The sequence below is a fragment of the Anarrhichthys ocellatus genome, unplaced genomic scaffold, assembly GCF_004355925.1.
Source record: "Anarrhichthys ocellatus isolate YVR2014 unplaced genomic scaffold, GSC_Weel_1.0 scaffold1, whole genome shotgun sequence".
Lineage (NCBI taxonomy): Eukaryota > Metazoa > Chordata > Actinopteri > Perciformes > Anarhichadidae > Anarrhichthys > Anarrhichthys ocellatus.
Window position 1 is genome coordinate 7,825,535 of NW_022280031.1, and position 14,591 is coordinate 7,840,125.

Here is a 14,591-nt window from a genome sequence, read left to right on the forward strand (position 1 = left end):
AGTGGCAGTGAATGCACACATTGTATTTACAAAAAAATATGTTTTTAATAATCTGTTTGATTTGTATTGATGTGATTGAGGTATGCTGTCCACTAGGCCGTCTATCAATTCATTATTTACATTGTATGAGACCTGATCTATGAAAGTGTTATTAAGTTGATTTTACCATTTTCACAGTTATTCAAATCCTCTGTGTCTTGCTACTTATTTTATTTATCTCTTTATTATTATTAATGCATTTAATTATTTTGATCCAATTTATTTTACTTTGATTAATTGAGGAGAGTCACGGTGTGGCATTTGTTCCATATCTCCCTTTGTCTTTAGGGAAATGATTAACAGGATGAGCAAGACTAAAAATGAATCATTCTGCTACACAAAATATGTATTTAACTTTTTTTCACTTGTATCTAAAATTTTATTTAAAAGATACCTTTGTAAAAAAATGTATACATTCATATTAAAACACAGTAATTTCCAATATCTGCACGGATAAAGGGAGTGAGAGCCACTAATGCGTGCTCTATCACAGACTTGATATTATATTAATCTACACAAACAAATAAGTATAATCCTAAATGCATCCTATAAGCAAAAAAGCTCCCATTGAGAATATTAATTAAGTATATTAACATATATGACAAAAAATACCTAAATGCAAGCAGTCCCGAGCCTGTAGTCATATAATATCATACGAAGTTTCTGTTATCCATGTAGCCTCATAATGAGTTAATCCAGCAAAAGAATTCAGCAGACATGAGAGATCAGAAAAGAATGGAAAAAAATATATAAACCAACGGACTGCTTTCATGTCTTTGACCTTTTTACTGGTTCTCAGTTAGTCAGAGGCTCAAATTAACCTTCATTAACAGAGAATAGGTGTGTGTGTGTGTGTGTGTGTGTGTGTGTGTGTGTGTGTGCGTGTGTGTGTGTGTGTGAATCTTACATGACCCAGGCTAATTTGTGAAAGTCCAGAGACAACATTGAAGAGAGTAGTGCTTCTTGAACTGGTATTCCTCAGGCAATCTGTGTGTTTGTATTTGCTGTGTGTGAGTGTCTGAGCGTGTAAGTGAGTGTGTGTGCGTCTATGTATGTGTGTGTGTGTGTGTGTGTGTGTGTGTGTGGTGCACCCGTCTGCGCTGAAGGAGAGAGAGTGAAGCCTATTGATTATTTTAATCCTCCTATTTGTGAGTCTGTGATCCTCTCGGCTCAGCCTTCCACAGAGGGATTGCTAATGGGGCTGAACGCTTCCCTCCTCAGCCCTCTCTCCCTGTCCAATTAACTTAACGCTGGAATCTGCGAGGAGGGAGCAGTGGGACTCAGAGGGCAGGGGTGGTGGTAGTGGTGGTGGGGTGGGGGCTGGGCACACTGCTGAGACACAACCCAACCAACACCCCCAGTCCGACATCTCCCAACCTCTCATTTGCACCAGCAGGTACTTCCTGCTCCAGAATAGTACTGCGTCTCACCTTTAATTAAAGATCCATCTGCTTGTTTTATTCTGGTGAGGTGAGAACTCCATTCAGGCAGTGTTTCATTTTCCCTGGGTGGCCTTGCAGAGGGTAGAAGCAGCAGCAGGTGAAAAAGCAAGTATTTTAATGGGAAAGCTACCTTAAAACAAGCTGCTGCCGCTGTAATTCTGTCTGAACGCAGATACTGCAATAAGAATTTGTCCAATTAGTGTTTGTCTTCAACCCTTCTCGAAGCTACAATTCAGAAAACCAAACCTTTAATTGTGGACTCGCTAATAAAGGCGTTGCTGTATTTTACAAAACTGATAATAAACCTGTGTTACACCCCACCCTTGGGCAGCCCTTTGGGGTGAACAAAACTCCACCACGGACCCAACTAAACCGCAGAAGACACCTTTAAAACAATCAGATCCATTTGATTTATTGGCATGAAAATATACAAACAAGACAATTCAAAATCCTAGATTTAGAGGCAGCAAGACCAGAAGTCCCCACGCCAGAGGCCTCTCCCTTCTGCTGCTGGACCAGGAGCTTTTAAGCACTTCCTTCATTCTTAGTCCAGGTGCATATGAACATTTGTATGAGGATAAGTTGAGCTCGTTGAACAATGCAGCACACCTCTGCAGAGCTAAAAAGGGACAACAGCACAGGGAGCAAATGCAGCCGTAACACCTGAAACAGAGAGGTGGTGTCAATGTTTATATGGCAGCCACTTCTCTAAAGCGAGCTCCATCAGATCCAACACACAAAGTGTCAAAAGGACGAAGTCACGTTTTCCCGAAATATGTTATGGCCCCGAGTGCTAAGCTTTATGTGTCTGAGACTGTACTCAAGTTAGTAAAACTGTACTGTCAACACTTTTGAGGGCATCTGTAGAACTTCACAGACTCTCTCAACTCCACCAGATCTTTAATTATTGACTAATTAGTGCAAAAAAAATGCTTTCTACCTTCGTATTTGACAAAAATGTCTGTATTCGTATCAATGCCAGAAGTTGTTAGACATCGTACATCTTCATTTTCTGGGTTTACTGACATTTATACTGTACATCGATATATGTATAAGTTTAGCTGCCCACAAAATATACTAAATTATATTTAGAACATTATATTTGAATCATGTATCTGAAGCACATGAAGTGTATGTTTTTACCTTATGTATGTAATTCTAGCACTCAGTTTGACATAAAAAAGTAAACAATGAGCACAAACCTTATTAAAAATAACAACAATTAAGAAATAATGTCCACAAAGTCAGATAGTTTACCATATTATTCTTTATCAATGGAGGAAAAAAAGACATGGCAGGTAGGTTTATTGTCGGCTCTTGTTGGAAATACTGTAATATATTTGTCAGCTGTTTTCATATTTGAACCTCAGATAAATTTGACAAATGCTGATAAAATCTTGAAATCTTTGCAATAAAAAATAAACACCCTGAGCAGTGAGAACTTATCACAACATGCCAGCTGCTGAGTTCTTGAAGAGAACAAAGAATAAAGAAAGCAGTGGTTTTAATAATCCTGAATTCTCTTTTCATTTTATTGTGTTTCATGGTCTTCAAGGGCAGAGGAAATACTGATTTTATACATAACAAATACACACAACTCAGCTTGCAAAGTACAGTGACAACAGTGAATCCACACTGCTCGTGAACGAAGGTAACACACACAGTAAGATGCAGCATGACACAGAGGTTATGAAAAGGAGGAATGTTTGTGTACTACACAACGTCGAGAGGGCTTTTCAATCACAGTACAAGAATGATCAGAAAAGTTTACATCCAAATCTCATCGGGGTACAGTCATGCTATCAGGCTGCAAAGTTGGATCTGTGTCACTTGTTGGGCCAATATGAAACTCTTTTTCCATGGCACTAAAACTACAACAGATGTGCTCAAAGGAGTATTATATTGTACTCGTCTAAGCATTATATCATGAAAAAAATAGAATTGTTTAATATAGTAATTTGGTTACATCAACATATTTATAATTTATTCTGGATGCAACGTTTGAACCGCACAGTTACATGCTTCTGTTGTTCGTTCCCTCATGTTTCCCACCATACCGAATGAACCCTGGTCTCCATTTTGTTTTGTTTTATTCACAGCAGAGTTACATTCAGTTACATACAAAGATGAACGTCCTAAGGTAGCATCTGTATTTTTTTAAATGATCGTCAGATTGCTGTTTGTATCAGCTTGTTCGTATCGCCTGGATTCAACAAGTACCTCATGCATAAAAATGAAAAAGATAGTGTAAGGCACAGAAAACCTACAACAACAGTCACCTGCATTTGAAAAACATCTTCACACGGGTATATTCACAGTAAAATGAAAGGAAAAGTTTGACACTTTGTGAGATACGCTTATTTGTTGTCACGCAGAGAGTTAGATAAAAAAAAAAAATCAATACCACTCTCTTATCTGTTCATTGAATATGAAGCTCCAGCCAGCAGCCAGTTAGCTTAGCTTAGCACAAAGACTGGAAACGGGGATACACCTGCTGTAGCCTTGCTCTGTCCATACGACAACATATTCGACCCGCTATATGTTTTTTTACACAGAACCATCTGAGAAGCCATTGTTGGAAACTGTAAAAAAAAAAAGGGCAGGCACCTTCAAAAAAATACGTGGCAGGTGATTGGACCAACCATCTGTCAATCAAACTCTTTTCAAAGCGAGTTGGCAGAAGAGCGAAAACGAGAAACTCGAGAAAGGCCGCCAAAGCCATTCTTTGCTCTTCTTTCAATGAAGAAATACTCTCCAGTTTTGATAAATCTGATGCTATTGCAGCATCTACGCTAACCAGTTCAGGAGCCGCCATTGTTGTTTAGAACGAACAGTCACCTCTCCGTATCGTCACACACACACACTCGGCCTTCCAGTGTGACCATTCTGTTGATTGATATAAACACTTTTAATTTCCAGTGTGGTCGGACAACACACCGTACAACTCCTTTTCTGGTATAACCCTGCCCTGCCCTTATGCTATAAGCTAAGCAGCTGTTGGCCGTAACGTTATAGGGAACAGACGGATATCAGAGAATTTCAATTTTCTCATCCAACTCTCTGCAAAAAAGCAAACAAGCGTGTCCAGCAAACTATGGATGCCAGATGTTAGACTGACTGAACAGGCTGCAGAGGAAGCCTCAGCTCATTAGCGGGACATGATGAGGCTCTGCCGTGAGCTCTGGCTCAGGGAAAATCTCAAAGCTAAACCTCAGTATCGATATACCGTGTGTGTTAAGGGACTGTTACCAACAACTTGACACCCCCTCCCTTAACAGGAGCTGCAGAATGTGCAAGTGAAACTAACAGCAACGTGATGCTTTCATGCTTTAACACAAGCAGAAGGGTAAACACACACGTACGCTCGCACACGGCCATCAACACAAACATACAACACGCTTTATGTTGATGGTGTTGGCTGTATTATCAGCTACGATCAATATATTCATGACTTTTCTCATTTGGAAATCCATCTCACAGTGAAGGCGAGAGGCTGTAGCCAAGTACACACACTTTGATTTACAGTCTACATTCAGAGATCATTTCAGTCGATTTCAGACCGGTGGCTGAAATGGTCATCTTGTGTCAGTGTAACAACTGATAGGAGAAGTTCAATTCATGTGAGCTCGCCTTTGTGTGGAGCCAATGTATGCATGTTTTTTTTGTCACGCTTACACACATTGTACATGGCACAGAATAATGATTACACTAGTGTGTCAGAAGTAAATGTTAACTGGTAATATTTACAATACTTTATTCATTTTTACACAATTTCTCTATTTGTTAACTGTGATCGTGTAATTACATGTTTGTGTACTGAACGGTATTGAAATGACAAATGACATTAAGGAGGCATGGTGGTGTTAGATGAAGAAAGGAGAGGAAACTTTTTGCTTGATTACAGAGAGAGAATATATAAATGTGAGTATACTGTCAGTCAGGGTATATGAGGAAGCCAGAGAAGGTGCTGTATTTGTTGGTGTTTCCGCCGTGGACTTTCCCCCCGTCGAGCTGTATGCACACTTCGTCCCCGACATCCAGGTGCAGGATGACACTGTTGGAGGCATAGTCGTAGTTCTGATCTGCATCTTGAGCGATTGCACTGGCCCTCACCTGAAACAGGGACCAAAAAGAGATGTTGATAGATGGAAAGAAATAAGGAAATACCATCAAGGAAGTGTTTTGTGGTCTTTGTTGAAGGTTCTTATAGTTAACATGTTCTGCTATATTTATATATCTTGGGCATTTTTAGCCTTTGTTGAAGAGATTAGGGAGGGATTGTTGTAGCAAAGGTCCCTGGAGATGCTGCAACTCAGATGGCATTTTAACCCGTAAACCGTACTACATATGTTGTGCGTATATTAAATATCTTTCAAATCTAAGTATTTTCAAACCACATAAGAAAAAGACTTGATGCTTCTACCTGAGTTTTAGTTTTAGTAGGGTGAAAAACTACAATACAATACTGAGCTTGATGGGAAATGGTAACTCTCCACTGACATTATGTGATTGTTTTATGCTGAAGAGCTTTTTGAAGAGCAATTCCAGTTAGAACCTCTGCATATTTTACATATTTTAAAGTTGGACAGAGGAGGAATGTAGTGTTTAGAATTTTAAATTTGGGGTGGTGATATAATTTTTATTAAACAATGTATTTTAAGAAACGCTCTGAAAAGTGGCTCAAACTGAACACCTGCCACTCTCATTATAGATATCTGACACAAATATGGTACTTTTTTGCTAAGATGCTGATGCTTGGACCAGCATTTTTTAACTTCATCACTAAATTGTTACTGAGCCATTTCACTCAACTAAAAAAAGGTGTTTTTTTAATGACTATTCAAGGAAAAATAACACAGCATGCCCACTACATATACACACTTTATAAACACTGTTGAGGCATTTCCTATTTTATGTATTCTTCTTTACTTTAACATTGCTTTAGAACATTTATGTCAATAAAGTTCATTGACTTAATAATAAGAACTACAATCAAATGCATAAATTCAAGAAAACAACATTTTCTTCTGATTGCTTTCATGTATATGTACGTCCATTACAATATGTTTAAGATGAACGATTTTCACTGATTAGTTGCCAATCTTTCACTGGGGGAAACCACTTTATTTAGTCTCATCCATGCGCCTCTACAAGCCTCTGCTCCCACAAGCCTCTCTGCTCTTATTTGAACTGTTGGTCCTCTCTTGTAGCCCCAAAACACTAATCATCACCTGCAATGGAGGAATATTCACCACAACCATCTAATTACTGGGTTGAGGGAAAAGTCATAGCAGAAATATGACTGTCTTATATTATGTAATCCAGTGATCTAATCTAGATTGGTTAATACGTATAATTCTAATCGAAACTGACAATCCAATGTTTTTTGTCGTTGTTATAGGCGGATGATTTATTGGGTTTATATATCTTATCACAGTATCTCACCCTAAACCAGTCTGCTCACGTTATCTGGATGTAACCTGTGCCATTTTATTTCCTGTTTCATTCTGTGATCTTGGTGTAATGTCATCAGTACAGATGCTTTCCTGTCCACTGGGTAGATAGATGAGATGTGCAGTGATCTTTGACCTAAAACCTCCCATCTGAGAGCACATCCTTTCTTAGCCGCTATCAATTTTTCCAGAGGATTGTTGCTCTCACACCTGATCCACCTGTTGCAGAGAAGAGGCTGAGAGGGATTGCAAGGATTGCATCAGGGAGGACCAGTTCAATTGTCGAGCAATTACAGCGAACGCGATGAACGTGCAGACACACACATACTGGCTGCTGCTGATATACGGACATTGGTTTGTTGCAGCTGAACTACAACAATTGGTAATCAATGCCATTAGCTAATATTATGTCACAGATATTCAGCTTTGCAAGGGTGGCATATTTTCACCTTTTAAGTTGGTGCGCTTAACTTGATAGCAAACAGTTGCCTATTTCACACACATCCAGTATACGGAGCAACATTAGCATTCATTCCTGTTTGTGTCCGAAAATAATGTTGGTGTTAAATTCTAATTAGCACCTTATTTGTCAAACAGGTTACAAACATATATTATAATATAGGTTTACAAAAGTCACCAAAGAAACACAAGGAAACTGGAATATTTAATGCTGTACATGCTAAACATGGACAAAATGCATGGACAAGGACAAAGACAGTTGGACAACACCACAGCCTCGAAATTACCAAACAATGTAATCAACAGCCCTATAACACAGTTACAACAAGAGCTTGTCATTATGAGCTTCATAAAACCGGCATTAATGTCTGCCATCCAGAAATTGCTGATAGTCAAAACCAACCCGCTAAAGATGCATTAGCTGGTGTGAAGACAACAGAACCTGGAGCCTGACACAATGTTTAAAAAGTAATCCGGTCTGGAGACTCTTTTATCATCTAGACAGGTTTATGTGTGTGGATGTCTGATTAAACATGATGCTGGGTCTGTAATGGATACGAGCAGCCATTTGAGTGGAAGTCGTTACATCTGACGATTACTGTACATGTTTACATAGCAGTTAACATGAATGTGAAACCGCTGAACACAGATCTAACTATGACTGCATATTCCAAGATCATAATGCTTCTCTACGTGTTGCTATTGAGGAGAGGTTTCATTATGACCTGCATGAAGTCATACACCTGCAACAACCCACACATTTGCTAAATGTAATTTCATGTGTTTCGAAATCAAAGAATTGTCTTTTCTTCATTTCATCGTGGATAAAGAGCCGTTTTTATGGCGAATAGGGCAGCCGTTTTCATTATTTAGGGGTTTCTGTTAAATTCCAATTTTTTTCATTGGGTAAGTCACCGACTATTCAAGCAGAAGATCCATTTAATAGAGGAAAATCAAGTACACAACCACAAACATATTAATTAATGCAAATATGATGCCCTCACTCCATCCTTGTCTTCGGCTCTGACTGTTCCATCATCTCCACCAGTCATTAAGCTACCCTGACTCTCTTGTCATCACTTACACAAATCAAATAAGACTAAACTATCCGTCTCTCCCCATCCTCCATCAAATGATACGTTTTTTTTCCACCCATTTCATCAATTCAACTCAATTTATTTCTCCATGCAACCATTTCTTCAATGTAGTGAAGGTGAACATTTTCATCCCCCTCCTCGAGACAGAAATTAATCGATACATTTCCTTTGTTTTAATTCAACTCACATCACGCCATTAATTGTTGTCTCTCCCTACACCTCACGCCCCTTCCATCTCCTCTCTCCCATTCGCTACCCCATCGCTATCTCTTCATTCTGGACCCATCTATCCATCTTTTTGTGTCCTTATACTCTAATTAGATGCAGGTCACGCACACATTTTCTCTCCCCCGCCATGGCAGTGTTGGCGGGAGCAGCGACTAAGTGTGTCCCTGTCCGGTCTAAATCGGATTGATTAACGGCGTGCTGCTGTGGCAGGTCTCCTGAGGATCCCCCCCCCCCCCCTGCCTTCTTCCCCTCCTCCCCTCGCAGTATATCCCTTACCCCTCTCTACCTCCAGATGTGTCAGGGCGGGCTATACATGGCTGCAGGCTACAGTAATTGGTAGTCGGATAGCCATGGCAGCTCCCTGCCTAATAGGTCCGACTCCTCAATAACTCCATACAATCACAATAAATGGGGGCACAGGATAGCCTACAGTGGTCAAATGGGCCCATGAAACACTAGCAGGAGGTCAGGATAACACACACACACACACTACATCCACCTCTCTCTCTCTCTCTCTCTTTCGATAAGAGCAGCTCTCTTTGTTTTTTATGAATCTCAAGTGAACACCTGAGAAAAACCACGCAGTATATGAGACATTTTGTTATTTTATCCTGTTGGACTGTTTTTCTCTGAAGGGACTGAACACCTCCCCTGAGGAGACCTAATAGGGTTTAGGAGAAATATAACAGTAAAGAGAATCTGACATCTTGTACGTCCAACATCTGTCTTCACGGTTGAGCGGCAGGATTCCCCTGACAGTATTTTCAGCAGAGGCTGCCAGGCTGCTGTAACTTCCTAGAAATACAGTATAAGATTACAATTAAAACTGGTATCCATCTCTGTATGTGCATGGACAACATTATTACAATCCATCCTATTATCCTATAGTGATTAAACTACATGCAGCACATTAAAAGGACTGCTGGGTTCTGCCTGTATCACCTATGTTTAAGAGTCATATGTAATTTGCAGCAGTGATATTCACACCTCCTCACTGAAATGCATTTTAAACATGAACATCAGCTAATTATATTTGCCTGCCAAAAGGCCACAATGTTATTTATGGCTTTATATGGTTGACTTCCTTATGAGACACGTAGGTTAACTTAGATTCGAGATGCTGACATTTAATGTGTTATGTTCATGATTAATTCATGGTTGCATTCTCCTCCATATAGTCACCCAGTTTACACATTTTATCCACATATTTTGAAGAGAGTGGCATATCATTGCCACAAAGGAATATGAATCATGAATCAGTCATCTGAGTTGTATTCAGCTAAACAAAATCTAAAATAAGGTTAAACTATTTGTTTGTATCAACAATTTACTAAAACAACTATATACAGTATATAATGAGTGTTATTTAAGTGTTGTAAATTGGACAATCAATAACTAGCACATTTAATCAAGTACTGTGCTGCAGTAAAATGTTACACACTGCTTGAGTTTTTTGATTTTATACTCCAGTACATTTATCTGACAGATACCGTTACAAGTATTTTTCAGATATATCACTGATAAAGATTAAAGTACCTGTAGTAAATAATGTAAAACTAGCTCCACCTCAACCAGCTACAAAAGTAAAATGTTTTTATGCATTCATGCATCAGTATTGAGACTAATGATTAATGACAGGGGCCATTTTTCTGTGCAAACTTTAACTGTGATACAAAACACTGTATACACCGTGTCAAATCTGACAAACTGATCTCACTTTTTTTTTCAATATGAGGAAACCAATTGCCTTGAAAAAAAAACGAGGTAAATTTAACCATTATTTTAAAGGTGCTTACTTTAAGGTCATACTTGTTATTTCTAAGTGTACAAGACTGAGATCTGTGCTTTTTAGATTTGGATTGAAGACTAAAGTGAACTGCTGTTACATTGTTGTATTTCCTTTAAGGATCTAAATACTTCCTCCACCACTATGGAATATATTTTCTTGAACCGAGCCCAAGCTGTTGACATTGCAGAGCTTTGTGACACTAAAACCAGCACAGATGTATCTGCAGTTTCGGCTGTCAGCTACAATCACGGTGAAACCCTGTTTTCTTAAAGTGCACAGGAGGCACCGGGGCGTTGGAAACAAGAGGGAAAGGCAAATCAGGATTATTGTCAACAGTGGCGGAGATTGATAGCGACAAGGGAGTGAATTTCTGTCTGTTGGCTCAACGCTGTTCTGACTTGATCTGCTGCTGTTGGGGAGAAGAGAGACCCGCGGGACAATAGAGAAGATTACGCTGCCTCCACTTTTCATTAGGGGGCAACATTAAATGGGGAGAGAGCGACACTGAGAAAGGTGGTAGAGAGAGCGAGAGAGAGGAAGAGAGAGCGAGAGAGAGGAAGAGAGAGCGAGAGAGAGGAAATTGACAGCATAGAAATAATTCACAGACACTACTAAATGCTCAATAAAATCTACATTTTCAGATGTGATCTTCTGATTTATGTGACATATTTAAGGGCTGACATACTGTATTTCAAATTTATGTAGCCAAAGACTTTCAACATTGTTATGTGTATTGACCCAATATCAAAGTTTGTGTTCATAATGTTTATGTCTCAGCTTTGTCTCTTGATGGAAGGAGGGCGTGTGGTAAGGAGAAAAGGAGGATGCGTCGTGAAAAAGAGTAAGTGGAAAGCAGACATTTGGATAAGGACACACAGACGGGTGGCAGGCTGCATGCACTTTTAACAGTCTAAGCACAGGATTCACTGGAAGTCAATGGATAGGGGGGGCTCCATGTAGTGTGTTATTTTTTTCATTTTTGTTTTGTTTTGCAGTGGTGCCTTGATCCTCTGGTAATAAAACTGACAGGATTCATTCACTGTGATGTACAGACCTTTCAGAGCGGAGCGAGGCGATTGAGACGGGGTCTCTTAAACTTACCTGAGGGACCTCTAAGGGTGAACTGGGAGATAGAAGGACAATTGAAATGGCCCTTTTTGTTAAAGCCGATGCGTTCTCTCGTCCTCCGCCCATGTGTACCAGCCTGAGGTATCCTGTTTCTATTATGCAGGTCGACGTGTAACCCGACGTGCTGCACTGCAGACTCACACTAATTGGCATACTAAATGTTAATATTTTGCCATGACACTCAAGACCCAAGGTGTCAAGATGTTGATTAAAAAGTCTCTAATTGGCTCTAGACTGAAACCTTTGAGGGTAGAGGAGATGCCTTAATTGGATATGAATGGGTTCTGTGGATGGTCTACCTGCAGAGCACCAGATAGACGCAAAGTCTCAGCCCTGGAGTTACATTTTAGTATTCCTTTATGATATATTGTTTACTGTCTCTTTTCAACTCTGTGTGTTTTAAAAAAGGTATGTGCACAGGGACACAAACAGAAGGTCATTTAAAACCTGTTCACAGGGCAGACATTAATATCCCTCTTATTCTGATATACTTAAAAATGGTTATCCAATAAGCATTTTGCCTTTATTTATGTCAGCTCTGCTACTATCAAACACTGCTGTCGATGAAAGAAACGAAATCCTGCTTCCCTGATGAGGAGGAAATAATGGTATAATGGGGAGGCAAAAGTGAAAGCACAACAAAGACACGACAAAAGACAGTAACAACCAGCCAAGTCGTTTTCTTCGGCAGAATATAATGGCCTCAGCCATTATAACAGAAACATGTCGTCAAATAATAGCTGTGTGCATGAACATGCGCATAAATGTGTGTGTTTTTAGAGGAAAAGACAAGAATAGAAAACAAGGGCAAACTGCAGGGTACATAAGAGGACCCATTCTGTTTTATCTTAAAGAAATGCTGAGTAAAGGGGTGGACTATTTTCCTTTAACACAAAATGTTCCCCATCATAATTGTATCTAATATTAAAGCAACGTACCGCACAGAAAATTTGTCTTCATTAATAATTACTCTACCAACACACAACACACAAAAAAAGGCAAAAAATAAGTCCAATGAAGTGCCACATGAGGCCCATGTTGACACCTTGTCTGACACTTCTACCTCACAGAAGCCACATCACACCTGGAGGCGAGCCGCTCATTTCCTCTAATTGAGCCCAAGCTTGTCATCGCCACAACCTTTAAGTGATATATTACAATTTTTAATTAGCTTTCGGATCCTACATGATTATGTACTCTACACACATAACATTATCAGTTTCTGCATTGTCTGTGCTGCTTGTTGCTTGAGAGCCATCTTAAAAGCATTTGTCTGCTAAATCCAAACCTTGACTCCAAAGCTTTACTCTCCACTTTTAATTCATCTTTCCTTCTTACGTTTACGCCTCACATTTTTAAGGCTGAGCCACTGTGTTGGGTTTTAACAAGGCACTGCTTTGTCCACCAGTCCCCTCTTCCAAGTCAGATCCAACCTTATCCCACTGCCACATAATGAGGTCAATAGCAGACGAGATGATGAAATAGTACCAAACTGATGTCATCAAAACTATAGTGTGTGTGTGTGTGTGTTTGTGTGTGTGTGTGTGTGTGTGTGTGTGTGTGTGTGTGTGTGTGTGTGCAGGCACCACAGACCGAGCGACTGACCAGCCCAGTTTTTCCCATATTGGACCAGCTATAAATATTCATACTCCCTATCCATGCTCATCGCTGTAAAGGGCAAAGTACATATTGGTGGTGAATTATATATCCATTGAAAAGGTCATCTACTTCAACACCAATCTTTTGATGAGTTATGGGACACGGTGAGTGAAGAAGATTCCTTGCATTGTGTGATCCATCTCTGCAAACTTGGTGCAAACTTGCACATCAGCTACACATTTCTTTAGCCAACAGCTGGCAACGTGAGTCTCATTTGTTTCATATATGTCAGTCTTATCCCATCTCCTCAGCTCCTCCCTTCACCAGAGGACATAGGACACTCTCATGTTGCCTATTCTCTCATCCTCCTATGTCCACTCTCCTGTGAATATCCATCCATCTCTCTGTCAGCCCACTTGTCTCCTGCCTGTCCCTGCACTGATCTCTCCTCGGGATGTGTCTTATTCTCAGCTCCCTTTGACAAGACATTGATTAACACAAAGCATCTCAGTCTGACAATTGTTATACATACACACATACATATGCACCTACACTCACACACCCATGCTGCGAAACACACTATCGACTGCCATACAGAGTTTTAAAGGAATAGTTTGACATTTCGGGAAATATGCTTATTTCCTTTTCAATGTTGCTGTTATTTCTGTATGGTAAATATGAAGGCCTAACTGGAGCTAGCAACATGATAGCTTAGCCTAGCTTCTATAATTCCTGTGCTAAAGGTAAATGCTCATCTTTACACTTTGGTTTTTGCACAAAAAACAAACGAGATATAATGTGTTATTTAGCTGTGTTTGGCAGTAACGCAAAAAGCGTGTTTCAGTATCTTAATTAACGAGTCGTGTGGCTAACGTTAAGCTAGCTGTTGATGGTGAATACAAACATCTAAAACATAAGCCAGTTGCTACAAAAATATCTGGTTTTCTGTTTCTACATGTGTCAATACAGAATATGAGATGTAGGTGTAGAGGCTTTTGCAGAATAATGAAATTATAATTTAATGAGTAATGTAATTAATTACTTTTGCAGTTGGGTACCCTACTTACTTTGATGACTAATTGTTTAAAATGTTCGCATCTCTAAATTGACAAACTTTTTCCGTGTTATTCTCAAGGTTTTACTCATTGACCTAGCTGGTACAGAGGAGCACTTGTCTATTCACTGAAAAAACATCAGGTGCAATAAAACTGTGAGGGCAAGATCAGCACTGAATTGGGTTAAATAATTTAGTTGATGGAAAAGATAATTAATGGGGAAGGAGTCAATAGCCAGTGTGGACGGTAAAAGTCTGTGTGTGTGTGTGTGTGTGTGTGTGTGTGTGTGTGTGTGTGTGTGT

The 14,591-nt window shown here is 39.6% G+C and overlaps 1 protein-coding gene across 4 annotated transcripts in view; it reads right to left on the reverse strand.

Moving 5' to 3' along the window:
* Nucleotides 1-2,730: 2,730 nt before the first annotated feature.
* The window catches only part of c1ql4b (complement component 1, q subcomponent-like 4b), a 16,685-nt gene continuing 4,824 nt past the window's right edge, over nucleotides 2,731-14,591 (reverse strand). For all 4 annotated transcript variants that reach the window (XM_031854431.1, XM_031854440.1, XM_031854450.1 and 1 more), the window contains one exon: nucleotides 2,731-5,594. In XM_031854431.1, coding sequence (XP_031710291.1) covers nucleotides 5,415-5,594 — 180 coding nt within the window. In that variant the 3' untranslated portion in view covers nucleotides 2,731-5,414. The remainder of the gene's footprint in view (nucleotides 5,595-14,591) is intronic.